This window comes from Rousettus aegyptiacus, unplaced genomic scaffold (assembly GCF_014176215.1).
Source record: "Rousettus aegyptiacus isolate mRouAeg1 unplaced genomic scaffold, mRouAeg1.p scaffold_m13_p_1, whole genome shotgun sequence".
In the NCBI taxonomy this organism is placed as follows: Eukaryota; Metazoa; Chordata; class Mammalia; order Chiroptera; family Pteropodidae; genus Rousettus; species Rousettus aegyptiacus.
In genome coordinates, this window is record NW_023416284.1 from 141810477 (window position 1) to 141834097 (window position 23621).

Sequence of the window (23621 nt, forward strand, 5' to 3'; positions counted from 1 at the left end):
TAAAAAATAACATGGAAAAAGTTATTAAATTACACATTTGTCCAAAATCTGAGTTATCTGAAAATGCAATGCCATAAAAGAACATTAACAATAGCAATTATAGCCAGTTCATTTTGTTTACTTCATAAAATTATAATTTAATATTGTCAGTAACACTACCTTGGGTTTTATATGGAATCATTCTTCCAAGGATTCCATCCATAAATGTGCTTGTATGGAAGAAGCAACTGAAGCAATACAAAATATTTTAAGAAAATATGTATCTCAATTGATTTTTCCTTGAAGTGATCCCAGGAATTAACTGTTGGTAAACCAAGTAACTAAAAGTAACCCTATTTTAAAAACATGTGCATGAACACACAAATAATACATACATGATAACAAAGTCTAAATAAAAACTGAATATTTTCTTTCCTTCTGATTAAGAAATATTTTTTAAAAAGCATCATCAGTGCATATAGCCATATTAAAAACCTATAATCCAATTTAAAAAGTAGATTTAATTAAACATTAAATACCTTTACCCTTAGAATAAAACACTAATGTAATTAAAATTTTACTTGTAAGAAAAATATAAAAGCTCACCAAGTAAGACTTGCTGCTGATTAGACAGAGATGAAAGGAGATAGGTGTGCCTAACTTAACAAGTGATATGGGTATGAACCAAACTTACGTTCTGTGTATGAGGTTTCTGATTAATGAATGCATGCTTTGTCAAATTCATCTCTTTTACGTCTATCTTCCTAACAACGTCATATACTTTTCTGACCTTGAACACCTGGCTTCTTGGAGTTTTATTCCCGTTGTAGCCCATATCGATTCCATTACTGGGAGAGGATGGACCAATTCGAAAGACATGACAAAATATCCTCACAATCCTTAAAAGACTCTTCATTTGAGCATCATAGTTACTAGACAGGCTAAAAATAAAAATTAAAATATGAACAGATTAGATAGAATAAAACAAATTACATCTTAAAATACTTTAAAACATTTTCATCAACTGATCATCTGTTTCATAACATAAAGAGTAAAATTCCTTTCCTATCATGACAGAGGATGGAATGTTTTGTTTAACAGGAAGTTGCCAAATATATATTATTTGGATTACATATGAATAAATTGTTAATTTTTAAGCCACCAGAATATAACCAATGATCAAAACATAAAATATGAAGAAAATCACCACTGTCGAACAATTGGTTTCTTGAGACACCAACTTCAAGGCAATCTCCAACTTTCACTTCAAGAGTATACTCCTAAATTAAACTGATTCTTTAGAACTGAGAACACACATTTTACAGGGAAGCAATGTAGAAATGTTGGCCTTATGTTCTCAGGTCAACCCACAACAGTAGAGGCTGAATATTCTACTGTTCTATCTCTAACTCCATTTCTCCTCCCTACCCCAGTATAATAACCAATAGTTCACATACAGAACATTTACAAATTGAATAATCTTAAAGTTACTATCTGTATCAGGGTAGTTCCTATATAATGGGTTGTCTTATGACTCTTCATAAATATAGGAAATATATCCCACTATGGAAGAAAAAGAAGATTCAAATCCAATTAACACTAAATCCTACTGAATATAATAGAAACCTCTGACCAGTCACAAAGCCCTTCAGAATCCCGTAGTGCTTAGGGATTGATTGTTCATCATTATGAATATCAGCCATTACTCTTCCACGAAGAAACTGAAGAAGACAGGCTAATTTTGTATTGAATCTAATGTTAGATTTTTTTTAAAAAAATTGTTGTTCAACAGGTGGTTTTATTTCGAAATCTCTAATATCAATTATCTTATATTACAATAGCTACTGCATAAACTTTCGGACAGAATGGTATAACTGTCTTTGTACAAATTTAATTATCAAAGCTTATCTAATCTTACCCTAAGTATATTTTACCCAGTTCATTAAAATCTTCCTCTAAGACATTTTTAGCTATCTCTTAGCATTAAAAAAATAATAAGAATTAGTAATGTGAAAATAGCAAATGCCTACTTCTAAGTATTTCAGTTTGATAATACCAAATTAGAGGGTATTTTGTATCCTAGTGACGTGAACCAAAATTTCCTGACATTTTCACTTCAATATTCATGTTACTTTCTCATTCTAAGAATTATTAAATTGTTAAAAATAGCCAATAAAATGAGATATCAGTTATAAGTATTAGTAAAACACAATAGCTATAGACTGAGACAACTACAGGACATTAACAAATCTTTTTCTTTGTTTCAGTAACTATGAATCAAATGTGTATAGAATCATTAGTTTAGTTTGTACTGATTTTTATACATTTGTCTTTACAAACTGTTTCTAATTCAGTATCGTAAGATTCATAAGACTGACAATATGGAAAGGTAGTTTGGTTAAAACTATTTTCTTCTTTTACTGTGTTGGAGCTCGTAGAAAAGTTAAGTACAATGACTCTCAAATTCTTCTCCATGAGAAAGGTGTGATTTGATTTTCCTCTGCAAAATTACCATATATATATAAATATTTGTTTTAGTTCCTGATCTAGAGTTATCTTAAGGTAAGTAGTAGTATGGAACACAATGGAATCCAATATGTTATCATCGTATTAACATAATTAACAATTTTATATTACTTTACCCAGTTTCAACTTCTTCCAAGCCGACTGGTATAAAAAACATCATTTTTCATTTTCCAACCAGTGAAATATCTCTTTCATATTATGCAAAAGATTATGAAATCCAAACTTCATAATATTCTTCCTCAGTTGATAATAAAGTAAAAAATTTCTTCCCAAGACACTAGATCTCACTATAAAAGTTTACAAATGAGTTTCCTAATTCAAACTCCTATCAACAATGTACCTACTACTTTTGGTTTATATGAGAATTATACTTCCATTCAGTTTCTTACTTAGCAAATAGCTGTAATTTGTCTGTTCATTTGTACACTGATACAAATAAAACACAACATCATGCGCAAAAGGGCCCTCAGTAAATGTTATCTTTAGCAAATATTCCTAGAATTGGTCAGACAAAAGACTATTCGTTTTTCTAAAAGTCTTCTAAACAATACCTCGACTGTCACTAATATACATTTGAATCAGTCATTTTCTTAATTAAAATTTCTATCAGTCAAAATTAGATCACATTGTAGATTAAGAAACATAAAATGATTCACGAATGAAAAAAAGAGACAATCTGCAAAAATAAATTAGTGGGTGGAATGATCTGTATTTGAGATCCTTTTAGGAATCTTGGTAGCTGTGAGATAATAGAAAACACATCTACTAGGTTTCTGCCCCCAGTTCCTGGCACAAAGCTTCTAAGAACCTTTATAATTTCCTATGTGATAAGAGCACTAGGACCATTTTTTGTTCTAATATTTGGTCTTTGATGCTAGTTCCTGACCCAGAATTCCTAAACAACTTGACACTGCCTGGGTGACAGCAGTGTCTCTTGTTCTATGAGGTGACTTCATTGGTGGACTCCTGGATGGAAGCTGGACATCAGGAACACCAAGCCATGATTAGAAGCTTAAATTTTCTGCCCCAACCGCCAATCTCCAGAGAGGAGAGGGGCTGGAAATGGAGTTAATGATCAACATGCTTATGCGATAAAGCCTCCATAAAAAGCCAAAAACTATGGGGTTCAAGGAGCTTCCAGCTTGGTAAACACAATCATGTATTACGAGGGTGATGCACCCTAACTCCATGGGGACAGCTACTGTACCAGGGACCCTCCCCCACAGACCTCACCCTGTGTATCTCTTTATCTGACTGTTCATCTGTATCCTTTATCATATCCTTTAATAAACCAGTAAGCATGAGTGTTTCCCTGAGTTCTGTGAGCTGTTCCAGAAAATAATCGAATCCAAGGAGGAAGGAGGTCATTAGAACCTCCAATCTATAGTCGAGTGGCACAGAAGTTATGGGTAACCTGGGAATCTACTACTTGCTATTGACATTTGAAAGTGGGGGTGGGAGCAGTCCTGTGGGACTGAGCCCTTAACCTGTGGGATAGAACACTGTCTACAAAGGAAGACAGAAATAAAGGGATAACCTAATGAATTTGACAATGTAGTAATTCATAGAAACAGCACAGAGTTTAAGGAATAGAGTCCAATTGCAACTAACAGAGGTAAGAGAAGACCAGGATCTACTCTTAAGACTGTCACTGTATTAATAAGTGAAAAGAAAACTACAAAGGAGAGAGCATCCAAATTAAAAGTGGGCCAAATTTGTAAGCCACGAAACAACACAGTAGCCATTTCTAAATGGCTGCTTACTCCTAATTGGGGTAGCTAACTACATGCAAAGAAGTGTAGCTGCAGGAAAATGTAATATACTTAAATGCAAACATTATAAAGGCATTAACTCCACAGACTTAGTGATTAACCATTAAAACCAAACAGTCTTTTGAAAAGAATAAAGAACTGAAATAACAGACCAGTTCAGGGATAAAACTCTATAAGGATTGACGAGAGGCTGAAAAGTAGCTTATACCATTTTTATAATTAGTGATCAAGATTTCTAAACTACTTTCTTGATTCTTTTTTTTTCTATGAACATTTTACTTACAAGACTAGTCTACACAATCATTTTATAAAATTCTAGACACGTATGACCAAATCCATTTAAATAAGTTGCAAGTTTTAGTCTCTTTAGAGAGATTAAAGTCTCCTCAGTAAAAGTTGACTGCCCTGGTCCTATAAAACGAAACAATGATGTGCCAGCAAATTTATGGAATATCTTACCACTAACAAAAAGCATCCAACAAAATAAACTATTTCCAGAAAAGCCTAAAAGGAGATAAAGCTCACAGATACTGCTACCTATTGATGTGTTTATGTTTTGAAATACTTACCTAAGCAGTTTATGACCATTTGTTGTGGCTACTTCAGCAAGGCTTGTTAAAATCTTTAGGTACTGGCTTTCACTTTGCTGAGACAAATGTTCTAGGACTTGCCGTAACTAAAATTTTTATAAATAAAAAAAGTGATTATATAATAATCCATTATATTTTATCGAGAAATTAAATAATTGTTAGTTTAATAAATATACCAAAGCTTATTAGCTGAAGTCAAGTCCTTTACTGTTATTTTGCCTTGTATAACTAATAGAGATGATATAAAATCTTTGTTCAAAATCACCCAGTAAAGAATCAATAAAAAAAAAATAGAATAAAAATCACCAAGTTTATTTACAAAAATTTAAATTTAAAATTTAAGAGAAATTTAAACTCTACAATTTTTTAAAGAGTGAAGCTAACGTAAATACAGAGCTCAGTACACTAGTGACTACCAATATTAACATGACAGTCTTCCATAGAGTCTTTTCCTCTACCTATGGGGAATATCCTAATCCTCTTAAGGAAACCAAAGACTCAGAGGACAGAAGATTCATAAGGTCGAATTTAACACAAAGTTAATTAATTATTATATAATTCATACTTACCTAAGCAAATTCATATATTATTGTAAATATTTAAGTATTTATAATAAAATTATGAAGCACATTTGTAGACTACCACATATGCTAAGCATGAATAAAGTTCGTTCATTTACAAGCTACTAGCACAGTTACATTACCATGTTTTCTCGGAGATCTTCATTCTGTGTCATTTGAATAATCGTCTGGAAAAGCCTAGGGTGATACTGAATTAATACTTCACAGGTCTCTCCATATCCACCCTAAAATAGATAGATAGATAGATTAGATAGATAGATAGATAGATAGATAGATAGATAGATAGATAGATGATTTAAAATTACAGGTTTAAAAGCAAAGTTCCTGAAGAAAAACTTGTAGATCCCACAGGTTAGGAGCTTAGTCCTATAGGAATGCCCCCATTTCAGAAGTCAACCACAAATCCAGGCCACGCATACATTTGACTAACCAGCTATAAGTCAGGAGTTCCAACAATCCCCTCCAGTTGATAATTTACTAGAAGAGTTCACAGAACTCAAAACACTTTTCTATTACCTGTTCATTATAAAAGATGTACCTCAGGAACAGCCAAATGGAAGATTCATAGGGCAAGGAATGTGGGAAGGGGCACAGAGCTTCCATGCCCTTTCTGGGCTTACCACCTTCCCAGCCCTTTGACGCGTTCATTCATCAACCCCAGAAACTCTCTGTGGGTTTTTAGGGAATTTTCATTACATAGGCATAACTGATTAAACTATTGGTCATTGGTGATTTAACTCAAGCTCCAGCCCCTCTCTGCTTCCTGGGAATAGGGGAAGAAGTTGGTTGCCTTCTAATCACATGGTTGGCTCCTCTGGCAACCAGCCTCCATCCTGAGAAGCTATCTAGGGACATTTAACCACCAGTTTGTCATTAATATACAAAATGACAAATTATCACTCTGTAAGTCCCAAATGTCTTAGAAGCTCTTGTGTCAGAAACTGGGATAGAGACTAATATGTATTTCTTATTACACAGTTCCTTTTAAAGATCACATTCTTCTCAGAATAAAAATCTTTGTACCTGTCCTCTCATTTGAGAAAAAAGCGATTTTACCAGTCTCAATGTCTACTATAAGGTAAGGGGCTAAGAATGTATAATAACAACATACCTGTACACATAAATCCAGGGGGGTTACTCCATTTTTGTCTGGCAGATATTTGGCTCCTCGTAATAAAAGAATCTGTGCCGTGTCTCTCTGACCATGACTGTACAGAAATGGAACCAAGTTAAAAATATAATCGTTTCAATTTATTTCAATTTAAAGTCTTTCTTTATGAATTATGAACAGTTAATATGAATCAACAGAAGATTAAAATTTTTTAAAATCTCAAGGTTGAGTCTAGTTAGTACTTGGATGGGAGACCACCTAGGAAGACCAGGTACTGTAGATGTAAAAAAAAATAAGGGACTGTAAGATGACAGGGTCTTTGCAATCTTGTGAGGTCAACCAAAGGTTGCCTCATCTGAAAGAAAAAAAAAATGTCTAAAATTTTTTAAAAGCTAAGAGAGGAAGATCTGAACTACATCCTCAGCAATCAGTAAAACTTTTCCCACTGATAAGTCATACTTTCTCTGTGTAGATAAAAAACTGATGTATTAAATCTTAGAAGTGATCTTGGTACACATTACGTACAACAAATTATAATATTTGGGGATAAGTAGCTGTTACTCAGGCTTATACTTTTTTTCTTCCAATCACTTTCTTCTCAGCTTTAACCTACCTCCTTCCTACCACGCACATCCAAAATAACCTCAATACTCAAAATAAGAGTACATTTCATAGTACTTTTATACTTGGTAAAAAATAAAAAGGAAGAAAGAGAAAGAAATATCAAAGTAAGGGAATAGAGAGGAGAGGCAAGAGTTTGTTAGTCAAAAATACTGTCATGCTTCCAAACTTCATTTCATCAACCCACTCAGCTTCTGCTAAGAGCTATTCAATCTGATCTAGAATGGACAACTCTCATCCATATGCTCCATTCTCTGTAAGTACTCTCTTTCTAGTAGGAGTAAAATTAGTAACTACCATTTTTCAGCTAGGAGAAAGTTATTTTGGATGTAGCAACTACTAGAAGCCAGGTCTTGTTATTCAATGAGCTAATCTGATCCTGGATAAAGGCAATAAAATATAAACTTACGATCCAGGGGCATTAAAGTTTAAAGCTTATTTTATGAAATACCCAAGAAAGCCATACAGTTTGGATGAGTAGCTGATCAAAGATTTTAATTCTGTAAGTAAGAAAAGCTACTAACTCAAGCACAGGTGAAGCTAGAACTCAGATCTCTGGTCTTCTAGACCAATACTACTTCGACAATACCATTACCTAAAATGGTTCATCATTTTACAAAGAGAAAGACGACATATATTTCTCTGAAACTTAAGGGGAAAAAAACTATTCTTATCTACAAAATGACACTACATTTAACTTATAAGTTTAACTTATAACCAATTGGAACTTAACATTAAAAAAATAGGATCCTACTATAATCTGGTGGCAAATAATAAGTTATATCACTCTCTTGTTACTTGATTGTAATACTGCTTTCTTTCTTTAATATAAATATCAATAGGCCAAAACTAACTTAAGAACAATAACTAATTAACTCCATAAAGAGCATAAAATCAAGAAACCAAGTTATTTAATATTCGTGTGTCTAATCTTTCCAATTAACTATATGAATATGCATGTAATTATAGTGATTCACTCATTCAAAAACATTTACTAAGTATTTAAGCACAAAGCACCATAGTACACACTGAATATAAAGTGGCGAATAAAATAAACAAAATTTTTGCTTTCATTGAGCTTTTGGTCAAGTAAAAGAGACACATTGTACACAAGTAAATAACAATTACAAAATACAAAATACAAAATACTATAAAGGAAATTATCTTAATCCTGTGATTGATAATTTGGGGAAAGGCCTACTTAGACTAGTCAGAAATTGCCTTCTTAAAAAGTAAAAATGAAGCAGTGACATGAAGGAGTCAGCCATATAAAAAGCTTTGGGAAGAGCATATTAGGCACAATAGCACATAGAAAAGCCTGCTGGAAAGCAATCGCTGTGTTTAGGGAACTCAAAGAGAACCAATGCTGAGCAGGGGTCAGAACACGCTGGTCTCACAGGTCAAGGTGGAGTTTGGATTTTATTTTAAGTGCAACAAAGAGGCACTGAAAAGTTTTAAATAGAAGGTTTAAACACAAAGTGACAAGAGCTGATTTATTTTTTAAAAAAAATCACTTTGGCTGCTAAAGAAAGAACAGATGGGAGGGAAACAGAAGACTAAGGAATGCAGGTTGAGACAACTGCACTATAGTAGACAAGAGGTAACAACTTTAACCAAAGTGGTTTCATTGAGTTGGAGAGAAGTAAAGAGATTAAGACAGACAGAGAAAGAAATAAAAAATAATGACCTAGTTTCTGGTTTAAACAACTGGAAGATAAGGGTGCCAAATGACTGAGATTATAAAAACAAAAACAAAAACAAAAAAACGGGTGAGGTTTGAAAAGGAAAATCAGAAGCTATATTTTGGACATATTAACACCTGAGATTCTCTGAACCTTGCAAGCGATGATGTAAATCAGGCAGGTGGATATTCGAATCTGAGGCTTGAAAGAAAGGTCTGATCTAAATAAAGATAACCCCTCAAGATAGGATATCATTTCAGGGAGTCATCTAATGATATTATTTATAAAGTCAGGATACTATGGAAGGAACTGGTTTTCTAGCCAAGTAACCAAATCAAACACAATTTTAGAAAATGGCTGAATTCACATAAAATCTAAAGTCTAGAGACCCAAAGTTCTTATATTCTAATTCCAGGTGTTCAATGCTAATTTGAATCATTCTGATCAAAATAACATAAGATACTCTAAAGAGAAGATAAACAAGAAGAGTAGATCTAAAACAAATTTCCAATAAAATGTTAAAAAGAGGAAATAAGGATAAGAAAAACACAGCTTTATAGAGATCTGTATTTGAATATCAGAGCCTAAATATTACAATTCATATAATTTAAAACAAAGACAATGATCACTAGTATACTGTGAGCTGCTCCTAACTGCAAACTACATTTACATATATTTTTTTTGTGTGTGTGTGCGTTATTATTATACTGCTACCTCCTTAAGGAGTGGGGTATACTTATTAATGTATCACTAATGCCTACAATAATACATAGCAACACAGTAAGTACTAACTAAATGTTTCATTACTACATAAATGAATCAATCAAGAAAATGAACCAAGACAGAGTATAAATAACTTAATGCATAACTTAATATCTAACAAGATACAAGAATTTTTTTTAAAAGTTACAAATCCAGAGAAAACAAAAACATGGCTCTAGATTAAAAGATACTTTTATAGCTTATCCCACTGGAACTGACCTGGTATTTAATAAAGAAAACTATGGACTTTACTGGATTATATATTTTCTTATTATCTAATAAGTAATTTGTCTAAAATTAAGTAATCAAGTAAATCAAAAGCTCCCACCTATACTATATAAATGCAATGACATTAAGAGAAAATGCACTTCCTTATGCAGTTAACAAAAATATAATGCTATACTTCACCTTATAAAAGGAACATAGTATTTGTGAGAAAACAAGAGAGCTTTAGAATGTTTATGTTTGGAAATATGGTAGATACAGCACTCTTTAATGAGAGCATCTAGGAATACAGAATACCATACCTGCAAGCAAAGTATAATGGAGTGGCTCCTGATACATTTGGCCTGTTAATATCAGCACCACTGTCCAACAAGCACTGCACTGTCTGGGGGGGGGGGGGGGAGAAGAAACATTATTAAAAGTAAAGCCATAAAAATCAAACAAAGACACAAATATCACAATTTTAATTCAAATAAGGGAAGTTCTTGCCACAACTTGAAGCTTTAAACAAGAACAAGTAGAAACATGACAATTACGATGGCTGAACAAATTCAACTTTTGATAAGCACTCTGAGCCTCTCAGGCACTACACAATATGTGTGGAATTATCAATGTAATATAAACTATGTTAATCGGTAATGTTCTAGAAAAGTGACACATGGAGCAACCAAGGACTTGAAATTTAGCTAGTACAACTGAGGAATTGAATTTTATTTTTTTTATAATTAACCTTACTTTAAACAGCCACCTGCAGCTAGTAAATTGAACAGTGCTGCTCTAAATATTTAAATTTGAAAACCAGAATTTTTTGCCTCTAAACTGAAAAACTAGGTACCAGAGCTATAACTCTCTCAAAGTCAAAGAACATAATGTTAAAAGTGCATTGTTTAAAAAAAAAAACTAAGCCTGTTTGCTATTAATAATAGCCAATACTGACTCAGTTTTTCTGAGTCATTCGTATATACTGTCCCCTAAGCTTTACTTCTGAAATCATCTGACGAATACTATTGAAAAGTAAGCTAATATAAAGTCTTAAAAATACTTATCTGATGATTAGGGATTGGACAAGGCTCACGTAAAAATATTAAAAAAGATAACTTTGCTGGTTTTATTCCCATGAGCCTCACTTGAATTTCCCCTCCAAAAAAGAAGTGTAAACACCTAAAAGTTTTTGGAATTAGACTGTTTAATATTATTTCTGGATTGAGCACATGTGTTCATCTTTCTTGCTGCTCTAAAACCTAGTGCAATGTCGATAAAAAGAAAAGAAAGAAAAAACTATAAAAACCTGCCAGGAAGAATAGGAAAGAAAGAATAAAAAGCATACTAAAAAAATCAATAAATTTTGGGAAAATGGCAAACAAGCAAAGGAATAGTAATTGACTTAGGAGATCAAAGAAAGCTAAAGTCTAAGTGCCTGTAAACAGGGATTCCAACAATAAACCATCAATTCTCACTACAGAACACACAAAATACAGGAGCTGGAAGTACCAAATATCATGGATGACAGGAATAGTTACTTAAAGCTTAAAACTGTAGTAGCAGTTGAAAGTCTATATAAACACATTAAAAAAAAAAAATGTCATACTCTTCCCCAGGATTCTCCTCCCTATCCCACAGAGTTAAGTACTATTCCTCCCTATACAGTCTCAAAAGTAGGGAGATTTACTCTTTGGACAAAGTGAACAGGGATGCTCTGGACTGTCAGACAAGAAATACAGGTATAAGGATATACAAGAAATACAAGAATAAGGATGAGGAGCCATGATGAAAACAACTAATTAAATGCAAATCTCCAGCCCCCCCATATTCCACTGGACTCCCAGAAATCCAGAAGCCAAACTTCAAACTTTAAACAGGAGGAGACTGAAAGCTTCCTGGAGACTGGTACCAGAAAAGAGTTCTACAGATATTGGTGTTACAAAATCACTAGTACGATAGTGCAGTTGTCCCCTAAGGGACTTTTGGTAATGTTGAGAGGTTTATTTGATTTTCATGGTTGCAGAAGGGAGAGTACAATTGGCAACTAGTGGGTAGACGCCAGGGATAACTCTAAACATCCTATAATCTACCGACAGCCTTCAACAAAGAACTATTATGCCCAAAATATCAATAGTGCCAAGATGGTAAAACCTTGGCATACACTGTGAGGCCAGTCAACAAATCGTTCCCATGTACACAGTGCTTCCAGCCAACACTGTAGTGCCTCATCACTACACATGAATGGACAGACAATATTTAAGAGACATGAAGCAGGCCTCTAACTTGTAAAACAAAAATGGAAAGAAAGAAAGAAAGAAAGAAAGAAAGAAAGAAAGAAAGAAAGAAAGAAAGAAAGAAAGAAAGAAAGAAAGTAAGTCAGAAAAATAAAGACAATAAAAAGACAATAAAGAAAACCAAAAAATATAACAATAAGAATTAGAAAAGTAACATATACCTCTGCAGAAAAAAGAAAAACATATTATACCCATGGGAAAAGAACAAGAACCTGGCTGGGGGCGGAGGGGGGGAGGAGATAAAGAATAAAATGTTAAAAATATAGAATAAAAATTCAATAGAAGTTTAGAAAGACAATGTTGAAAAACTCTGCAAGAAAAAAGTAAAACAAAAAGACAAGGAAAATTAAAAAAAAAAAATGAGAATGTTAATAGATCAATCCAAGGGTATATATTGTAGAAATTGAGAAAAAAGAAAATACAGGAAGTGGGAGACCAGAGAAGTAATCAATAAATAATACCAATAAATTTCCCAGACTGAAGGACATGAGGTGCCAGATTGAAAAGGTTCACCAAGTGCCCATAATAAATTAAAAGACTTTCAACAAGGCACATCAAAGTGAAATTTCATAATACTTGGGATATAAGACTGCATAGATAAGAAGAAATCAGACTGGCATTTTCTCAACAGTAACACTGGAATCTAAAAGATAAAATGTCTTTAAAATTGTCAAATGACTTCCAATGCAGAATTCTATAGCCAGAAACACAATCATTTAAATATGTTTTTTGTTTTTGTATTTTTTTTTTAGGCAAAGCAACCCTTGGTTGACCTCACAGATTGCAAGGACCTTGTCAGCTTACAATTCCTTATTTTTTATTTTATTTTTTACACCTATAGTACTTGGTCTTCCTAGGTGGTCTCCCATCTAAGTACTAACCAGGACCAATCCTGCTTAGCTTCCAAGATCAGATGGGATCAGGTTTGTTCAGGATGGCATGGCTGTAGACTAAACACATGAGTTTTTTTTAAATGCTGAGGTATATAAAATTTTGAAAAAAATTACCTCTAATGTACCCTTTCTAAAGAAGTTACTGGTGGACATCCTCCTCCAACACAAGGGACTATTCCAAAACAAGGGACTACACCAAAACAGAAGATGTGAAATCCAGAATATTGGAGATAAAGCACAGAAGAGACTAAGAAATTTTCAGGTTTAGAGAAAACAAATGAAACTGACAAACAGTAAATCTGTCTTTGTAGAAAAGGGTACTGCGATAGCCTTCAGCTCCTGTTTTGTAGGAGCACATAGGAAGAATTACTGACTCATAAAGAGAAAGCTGAGTGCTCACATCAGCAGCACATATACTAAAATTGGAACAATACAGAGATTAGCAAGGCTCCTGTGCAAGGATAACATGCAAATTGGTGAAGCGTTTCATATTTTGTATAATCAAAGAATTATCTAAGTACAGAAAAATAAGACGTTTCATGCTGAAAATACATGTAAAGAGGTGGGTTGCTGGTAATACAAATTTAAAATTCAAGTTATATAAATGTGTAACCACTATGATGTACACCTGAAACTAATATAATATTAAATGTCAACTATAATTGAAAAATAAAAGCTAAAAAAATAAAATTTAATACAATTTAAAAAAGAAAACTGAGAAAAGCCAATTATTAATTTTAAAAGGATTACTCTAGATAAAAAATGTTATTATAGTTCACAATTTGATTCAACAATAAACAGTGTTTACCTAAGTATATATACAACTAATATTGTCCAACCAAAATCTATGACATAATTAATTTTAGAAATTAGGGAAGAGAATTAAATGAATTCAATTTTCACTTACCATAATAAAAAATGATTTAGTATCTAAAAGTCATGAATTGAGAAAGAATGGTAGAAACATATTATTTAGAAATAACAAAAGAAAAGCTTAAAGAATTGAAAATTGATGTCCAGTGATCATGACTTGACAAAGAAGAATGGTGGTTTAAAGATTATTATTTTTTATCACAAACATTTTGGTAAAAATGAAATATTTTAAGATATAGTATTAATGTACTGCTACTTGAATTTACTTCTATCCCAAGAATTCTAAATTCTGCATAATATGTATTGAAAATATTGTTAAATAAAATTTTATTAGCTATATAATTCCTTTAAACTGAGCTCAAGTGGTCAAGTACAGCTTACAAATATAAGATAAATAAGCATTTAGGTCATTATTTTATAAGCTAAGGCCTATTTGAGCCTTTTTATCATGACTTCCCCTTTTTCATTTTTGATCTAGAAGCTGTGTCTGTTAGGTCCCAAAATAAGAGACAGATAACAGCAATAATGTTCACTAACCGTTATAGAAATTATAGACAATAAACTCTCTTTCAAAAGGCTCAGGAGAAATGAAAGCAACTATATCAAAAATATATATTAATATTAAATTACAACCTAGAAATCCAGAGAGAAGCTGAAACAAAGTAATTATTAACACAGTATGCATTCACAAAAATTACAGTTGAAGACTATAAAATGATAAAATAATAATATGAATAACCTTAACATGTGCCTGGACACTGTGCTAATAAGCATTTATCATTTCATTGAATACATCCTGTGAGAAAGTCGATATTCCCTCCACTTTTCCAACCAGGAAACTGAATCTCAAAGAGGTCAAAAGTAATATGCACTCCAACACATAAATAAACAGGGAAGCAGAGATTAAAACCTAACCCCACGTTCATAACCACTATGCTATTTATCAAAAAGTAGGAATTCTCAATTTTCTGAATTCAGATTACTAAATGTATTATGGCTAATTTGGCATATCTTCATAAGCTATATTAATCATAGTGGATCTAATAATTCCATATTAAATAACTATTCGAGGGTCAAACTCAAATGCCTAGACATCTATTTGTGTCTTCTTTTTAAATAATGGCATTTCTAAACCATATACTTTTTACTTCTCTATTTTTATTTATAATGTAAAGCTTGCATTATATAAACAATTTAGCCATTAGACTAACATATTCCACTACTGTTCTCTTCAACAAAATGGTGGACAAACCTGGGGAAAATTATAGCAAGAAAGCATGATCTACAATCATATCTTTGTATATAGGATACATTCTTTGTTCTTAAGAAAGAAAAACAAGAAAGTGGATATAGCTCATTCTGGCATTTTCTTTTTCATTATAAATCTGTTTTTCTGTTTTAACAAAATTATCCCAATTAAGATCCTTAAAATACACAACTATTAAAATAAACATTTTAAAAAAATTTTTTCAATAGTTTCACTTATAGATTGTAGATAAAATGTTGCCTAAAGACAATCAGGGATAAAAACCCATTTGTCTCAGAGTAAAGATCAAGGGATTTTAATGTGAAGAATAAAAAATCACCTTACAACATTGAAGTAAGTGAAAAGTCAACAACCTTTGTGATTAAGAAAAATCTGCTTGTAGATTTCTTTTTGTAAAAGTTCTGGAACAGGGGAAAGTTTACTGCAGAATTCAATCATCTATTAAAAGGCATAATGGGGAAAAGAGCAAGCAAGTCACAGAGAACCCAAAGCACAATTTAAAAAAATTGTCCAGTCTATGTAAAATTATTTATATGCACAGAAAGAGTAAAATAACTTGAAACTAGTAAAACTCAGGTGGATGAAACTGAGTATTTATTAAAGTAAAATAAAAAAATAAAAGTTCTTGAAGAAACAATACTACTTAGAGATTTTAAACTATGCAGAAACATATGGCAAAAATATAACTGAACAGAATAACTTCCGGATTCAACTCTTAAATCCCTAAGGATTTTCAAAAGCAAAAATTTTCAGCAATAGATACAAACAAATAAGTTATGACTTCTTATAAGAATTGGCACTATCAAGATACACCACACTTAAAAGTACAAAGAAAAAAGCTGCACTCAGAAATGGAAGGCAAACAACAGAAAAAAATGGTTAAAATGATACTGCATCTTACTAGTCGATTCCATCTTTCAAGAAAAATTTCAATGTCTATCATGTGCAAAGATCTACTCTAGATGCTAGAGTTATAGCAATCATTCAAATTCCCTGTCCAACCCTCTTTCTCTTAATAAAAAATAAAAAAAACCTCTTCTCCTGTTCCTAGATAATCTACAATGGAGAGTTCCACCTTACAGAATAAGAATCCATGAGGAAGGAATCTTGAAGGAAAAGCATTGAACTGGGATTTTCATATGGCCTTCAAGAAATCCTTAAGAAGAAACAATACATTTCCACTGACTTCAGGACCTTTCAAGCGATAAAACAATACCTTGAGTAAAAAACTAATGTGCAAAGCTAATGTTCAGGTCAATCACAAAAGTCATTTAATTGAAGGCAGTGACTAACAAAGACCACCTGTGTCTAATACACTGATAAATTACAAAGAAATCCAAAGCAGCTCTACTTTATCAATGTCAACACTGATCAAAGTAAAACTGAATAGATATTCAACATTAAAACTACAAGGAAAAATCTGATTATAGTATTATCATTTGCTAAAAGATCAAACGACAAAAAAAAAATGAAGAAAGAAAGCATCTTTGTTTTATCTTTTATTAAAAATAATTCTGATTATTAATCAGTTTCTCCAATAAATTTAATTTTAAAAAAATCCAGAACATTAAAAAAAATTCTGATGACATGACTTAATAGCAATGCATAATTAACTTATACAATAAGAAAAATGCCCACCTCGCTAATCAGTGACTGTTTATATAGGTCTTCTCTAGAAATGTGTCTACCTAAATCTATCAAGACTTTGAACTCTTATGTAATATCTAGCAAAAAATCAATATTATCCAGTTGTTAAAAAAATCAGAGTAAAGAGAATTTCTTATTATTTGCTCACATTTACCAGAAGTCATCAAAAAAATTCTAATTTTAGAATAAATAAAATTACTCTGAACCTAAATATACATTATGAAATGTTAGTCTATATCTTTGCGCCTCAAGGCTGAACCTAATTAATGTTTTTACAAAATCTTTTAATTAATCATGGCTGTTTCTGGATGAAAAGCTTGGACGCTGGCTAAAGATAGCAAGAAAGCTAACAGAATGTGAGTAAGCACTGTTGCTTAATTAACAAGCCTACAATTTCTGTAAAAAATGCAGTCAGTTCTATCAAAGATAGTCTATGCCAGTGTCAAACAACTGCGAGCTAAAATCTACTCTAAGCACGGTTCAATTATCATTTCACATGTTTGTGAAGCTTCATATTCAGCTATATAAATTTAGCAGCACAAAGTTTATTCTAATAAAAATAAAATTTCTTTTATAAGTGAACTGAAATTTGTCCATAAACTAATCCTGCTGTGTACTCTAACTTAACCATTTGACAGTTCTCTAGGGTTTCTAAATCCAAATTAATCCAGGAAAACAGTAAGCAACCATTTGTGGCAATTCAACACACAAAAAAAACTTTAACTAATAACCAAAAAAAGTTATCAAAAAGTAAGTTCAATTTATGACCAAAAAAATCAGAATTGATTCTACCCTATGTAGAATAATATTAGGTTTTACTATTTCTAAAAATGAGATTAAACCTCAAACAACACATGCTGGGCCTAGCTTATTGCAAAAAGTAAATGAATTAAGGATTCAAACAGTGCTCTCTATATTCTCATGCAAAATCACATCATCCATTATTAATAATGGTAGTAATTGTACCCACACAAGGGTTGCTCTTAAGTCTTCCAAAGTGTTCATAATTCATAACACTTTCCTTATTTATGTAATCAGTAGACAAAATATACCTTAGGTGGTAGGTAAGAGCAGAAGAGAAAGTTGCCAGAGACTATATAATAAGCCAGGTGAATAATCAAACTCTGAAATGATTTGTTAAAATCAATATCCAAAGACAAATAATAATTCTGGTATTGTACAGCTAATAATAGGAAAGTTATGAAGATTTACAGTGTTAAGGAGTTATGATTTCTTTCATCTGATCATTTATAAATGGGAATAGAAGCAGTTTAAAATCATATGCCATTATGCTGCAAGGACAAAAACAAGGTCACAATGCATTCTTCAACTACCCAAACCACTTCGTTCCAAAAAGAGGATGATGAGACCTTTATCTTGGTTTACCTCTAACAAAAAGATGCATCTATATGAGATAATGGCAAAAATTAATTTCTTAGTTATGACAAAAATGAATCTTTCAGATCATTTTTTTAAAAAAATAGAAATCTGAAAAGCATTTCTTGTCATTAAAGCAAAAATACAGCATTCGATTACAAATTCTACAATGCTTTAGAACTTTTAGGCAGTTACTCAAAATCTTTTCATGCACTCCTGAGATTTATCCTAAAATGAGATTAGAAAGTAAATTTCAGAGGATTTCTTTATCATAACTGCCTCTTCAATTTGCAAAACATGATACACTTTTAAATTTTTTTAAATGGAGTTGCTTCCCCTCTTTAAAGTTTTATATTCCATTTTATAAAAATATATATATATATGATCAATATGCAAGCTTTTATGCTTAAAAATAAAATAAAATCAGTCTATGACCATGCTACCCAGAACAAGCCTGGTCCCGTCTGATCTCAAGCTAAGTAGAGTCAGGCCTGATTAGTACTTGGATGGGAGACCACCTAGGAAGATGAGGTGCTGTAGGTGTAAAAAATAATAAAATAAGGGATTATAAACTGACAAGGTCCTTGCAATCTGTGAGGTCAACCAAGGGTTGCCTCGCCGAAAAATACTTACCTAAATAAATAAAAATAAAACAAAATCTTAAAACCAATCTCTAGATGGATATGTTTTGAATTAATTTTTAATGAATTTATGCAAGAACTGGTTACTTTAAGACAACAAAAAAAGCCATTTTCATTGGCCATTATGATAATGAACATATAGCATTTTAGACTCAGTATTCGATTTATAGAAAGATATAAAAAGTGTCAAAAAAAATCAATAATCCCTATCCTATGTAGTAACTTATCATATCTCCTAGCCTAGCAAATCATATCCAAATCAGGATAAAAAGATATGCTCACCTCCTGAGATTTAAATACATCCCAAAAATAAATGAGTAATTATGATATAGGTAATATTAGTACAACTATCAACACATATTCAGCCTGGATGCTAGGAGATAGACTAATTTTTCAAGATTCCTTCTTTGCTAATTGAAGAAAGATTAAAGATGAATGCAGTGATTCAAAAAAGAGTTTTAAATATTATCTGTATATAACCTTCACAGATAATTATAATTGATCATCTATGACAAAATAGAATCTCTCATTAATACAATCAACCACAAGTTAACATGGCTTTCTATACACTTCCTCCTCTACTATATCTGCAAAATCTCACCCTGTGAAACGCATCACCACAGTGAAATCAGGCTCCCTATAAATCTTCTGAGAATACAATTCTTCAAAGGCATTTGACTATGAGGAATTCTCCCTTACTTTACCACACCTGCTTTAGGTTGCGAACCATATGGAATATATTATATTTATACTAACTACTCTTCAATAACTTCAGAAGGAACTTCTAAATTTCTAATGCAGCCTGTAATGCATATGTTCTGAGCCAAGGTTTTGGTATTAATTCTTGCTTCTTCATTGACTCAAGGGAGCTAAAATTAGCTTTTGTAGATCATTTCTAATTCAAACTCCAGTTTTTTCCTACACAAGTTCCTGGTAGAGTTTGTTGTCATCTTATAAAATGATACTCTACTTACCTGTTAGAGTAAATAGTGTTTATATTAAAGTAAGTGTTTTTCTATTCTATGAGAGCTACCAACAGGACTCATTTTAAATATGCAAGAGTGGCTTAAAAACCTGGGCCATTTAAGATTAAGACATTACAGATAAATTTTTTTTCCATAGAGAATATGTTTTAATTAATTTGTTTATTTTAATTTAATAGTGTTAACTCTGAGAAACTAGAAACTAGTGAGAAGGGATACTCCTTGAAAACAATGGGTTAATTTTTAGACGATAGAAGACAAAAAAGTAAATATGAACACTGCTGTTCAGAAGAAATTCCAGGAAAGAAAGAAAAAATTCTATATCCCTCTTTTTAACAAACTCTGATTAAACATAAGACAATGTCAACCTTTATCTCACTACTTTAAGAAGCGAAATATTCTCTGAAGTTATAATACAGCATCTAAACAAATAGGATCCTACATCTTGAACCCAGGTTAGGAAAAAAGTGTTTGCAGAGACAGAAATCAGAATTCTACCAGGAGTTCTCCTAACAAAAAGAGAATGCTCATACAGTATACAAAAAAATAAATATAAACAAACAACTTTTGTATCTTTGCAGTTGTTGGTGATATTTTGTTTTGGGTTGGTTTTTGCTGTTATTGTTAGCAAATAATTAATATTCTATTATTAATTATATAAAATACTAAATAATTCCTTAATAATATTAAATACTAAATATTATATAGTAATATTAAATACTGAAAGTAACCAGGATGGGAAATTGTAGCAAAGCAAACCCTCATCTAAAATATTAAGCTAACAACCTTTATATAAAGCAGCAAAGAAAGTCTGCTAATGAGAGAGAAAACAAATAGCAATTTTAAAAGCCAAATGTTTGCACATAGGAATAACAGGAAGGTACTGCTATAAAACAAATGCATGATTTTAGAAATTTTAAGTCAGAAAGAAAACAACAGCCACTCTAGTCCTTGAATCATATTCCAAGACAGCAGACAGATAGGATAACCCAAATTGAACTAGTTAAGCAATGTCAGTGGTCACTTTCTTTACTATCTTATCCCATTAACTGAGACTTAATAGAACAAAATATAAAAAATTTATTTGATAAAACTGAGAAGTGAAAAAAAATAATTGCCAAAATTATATGTGAACATACATTTAAAATTTTAATACATTCAGCTATTAAAATTTATGAGTCAGAAACACTGAAATCCAAATTACTAATATTTTAAACAGATTTAAAAGTCTATTTTCTATTCCTTTAACCACACAAACTATGTTAATCAGAAGTCTTATTATGTAGAAAAGGTTATAAGATTTTGCTATCTTGCTTCACGTTCCCAATTATGCACAGTGAAAAACTTCATGGATTCAAAGTTTTCAAAAATAAACACATACAACTTAAAGTTCTCACAGCTGATTTACCGTCTTGTGACCATTCTGGCAGGCCACGTGCAGCGCTGTCTGCCCCATCGCGTCCTCAACATCGACGTCACTGACGTGCTGTACAAGGTCATGGAGTAGTTCTGTCCTCCCATTCACAGCCAGCCAGTGTATCTGTGCAGCCATTTAGTTACTTAACATTTATGCAAGAGTGTTTCATATAAAAACAGGAGATAAATACTGCTATTATTTCTCAACTGTGAGCATGCTACACACACTGAAGACTAAAATTAAAATTTAAGCCTATGTATTTTTTCCTATTTTTTATATAGGGAAAAATATGTGTTAAGATGTAGGTTACACTATCATGTATTTCAAAACCAAACAGTGGTTCAAAGTAGTCAAATTCAGAATCACTAAATACTTTGCTTCTTACATGATCTGGTCTCCATGCACAACTTGTCTCTAGAGAAAAGGTACTGGATATTTTTCCTTCCCCAGAAGCAAACATAAATTAAAAAGTAATTAATTCAGTAGGCATCATATTATTTACTTCCTATATTTTACAAGAAATACATGTTTCATGTATAAATAATAAAATATGTAGGGAGGATTAAAAAATATAAAACACTTGTAAGCCTGCTAAAAGATAATCAATGTTAAAACTCTGGACTATGCTTAAGTATCAGTAATAATCACCATTTGAAGCACAGACAAATGCAGGACTAAAGACAGAGCAGTTGAAAGTTTATTTCATAAGATGTAGATCCTTAGATCCCTATCCCTTCCAAATTCTGCATGGCCAATAAATGCCACTTTTCAATCAGAATACAAGAAGCTTGAAAAAAAGATGCCTAGGTCAGAGACACCATGCACATTTAACCAAGACTATCACATTGAAAAAGGGAGATGAAGGGCAAGTTCACACTGATTATTGAAATCTCAAAGCATTCTCTTCAACACAGGATCTAGATGCTAACATCCTCCTGGTAGTTAGAAGAGCTTTCTCTGAGGAATCTAACCAGTTCAAGAGTAAATGCCTAAAGAAATTGACATCAAATAGGCTCCTAAAGGTAAATGCTCTACACTAAACAGTGAACAAAACTCACTCATTCAAATAGCTTTTTCCTGTTCCACCAAACGTTTGACAAATGCATCTAATCTGAAAGGGAAAAAGAGTAAAGGAATCATGAATATCCAAGAAGAAAACAAAACAAAAAAAAAACCCCTATCTTTAATAATTTCAGAGAGAGAACACACAGACAACCACATCCTTGAAACAAGAAAAGGAAAAGAGGTACTACTTAAAAAAAAAAAAAAAAAAAGGCAGTTCCCCCCAAAAAGGAAAAAACTCTCAGAAATTAACACCATGACTAGACATGCAAACTCAAATGAAGATTAGAAGACAGTACTGAGAATGTCTCCCAAAAAGGACAAAAAGACAAATGGAAAAATATGAGAAAAGGTAAGAAAATTAAAAGGCTAGCCCAAAGAAGCCCAATATTCAAATAATGGGAATTCAAAAGGAGAGAGCAGGGATAAGAGAGGAATGGAAATCATCAAAGACATAATTTATGACAACTTCTCTTGAGCTCCTGTTATATGAGTTTCCAGGCTGACTGAATCTCAGTATTAACCAGCCAAATGAATAAAATCAATCCAAATCAAGATATATAATCATGAAATTTAGAACTCTAAGGACAAAATAAATTCTTTAAGTTTCTGCAGAGAAAAAACAAACAAGTTTCATAAAAAGAATCAATCAAAATGGCACTAAACTTCAAAACTGAAAGCCAGAAGACAATAATGTAGTGCTTTAAAAATTTTAAGGGAAAACGATGTCCAGCCAAGAATTTTATTGTCAGCTTAATTATCTAGTACATAATCAGACAGACTGAAAGACTCAAGTAATATTTAGTCAAGCAAAATATCAACAAATTTACCTCCTGTGCAACCTTTCCCAGTTAACTATTAGAAAACGTGCTCTAGCGAAGTAATAGAATAGTTATCAGGAAAGGTTAACTATTTAACGAAGAACTGAAAACAAGAGAAAGGCAAAAGGAATTTCCAGGATGATGGTGAAGAAACATTCCAAACAGCTGTGAAGCGGGTCTAGAAATCAACCAATCTGGCTTAGAGGTCTTCATGAAAGACTCCTTCAAAACTAATCACAGAGATGAAAGGTATTGAATACATACTATGAGGATATTTACAAAACTCAGGGAAAGTTTGGTAATGAATTAATACTTAAGCACTTAGAAAACTTGAAAACAATATTTAAGCTGCAATAGGACAAGAAACAAATAGAAGACACACAGATTAGAAAGGAAAAAATAAATCTCTATTTACAGATGACGAAAATCCCAAGGAATCTACGAAAGATTCCTAGAACTAGTGAGTTCAGCAAGGTCTCAAGATACATGACCAACACATAAAAACAGTCACATTT

General features: G+C 32.0%; 1 protein-coding gene, 1 non-coding gene and 1 pseudogene across 7 annotated transcripts in view; 1 reads left to right on the forward strand and 2 right to left on the reverse strand.

Moving 5' to 3' along the window:
* The window catches only part of HACE1 (HECT domain and ankyrin repeat containing E3 ubiquitin protein ligase 1), a 78762-nt gene that overhangs the window by 38716 nt on the left and 16425 nt on the right, over positions 1-23621 (reverse strand). Inside the window, exons 6-11 of one of the 6 annotated variants that reach the window (XM_016126175.2) lie at positions 21215-21346; positions 10152-10234; positions 6560-6656; positions 5571-5672; positions 4847-4953; positions 674-920 (exon numbers count right to left, since the gene is read on the reverse strand). In XM_016126175.2, the coding sequence (XP_015981661.1) occupies positions 674-920; positions 4847-4953; positions 5571-5672; positions 6560-6656; positions 10152-10234; positions 21215-21346 (768 nt within the window). Of the gene's footprint in view, positions 1-673; positions 921-4846; positions 4954-5570; positions 5673-6559; positions 6657-10151; positions 10235-21214; positions 21366-23621 lie in introns of those variants that run through there. The other 5 variants (XM_016126179.2, XM_016126178.2, XM_036220387.1 and 2 more) reach the window with 5 other exon arrangements.
* On the reverse strand, positions 12958-13076 carry LOC118606775 (annotated as a pseudogene).
* On the forward strand, positions 13411-13514 carry LOC118606415. Its single transcript, XR_004952372.1, has one exon. It is a non-coding gene; the product is annotated as a U6 spliceosomal RNA (small nuclear RNA).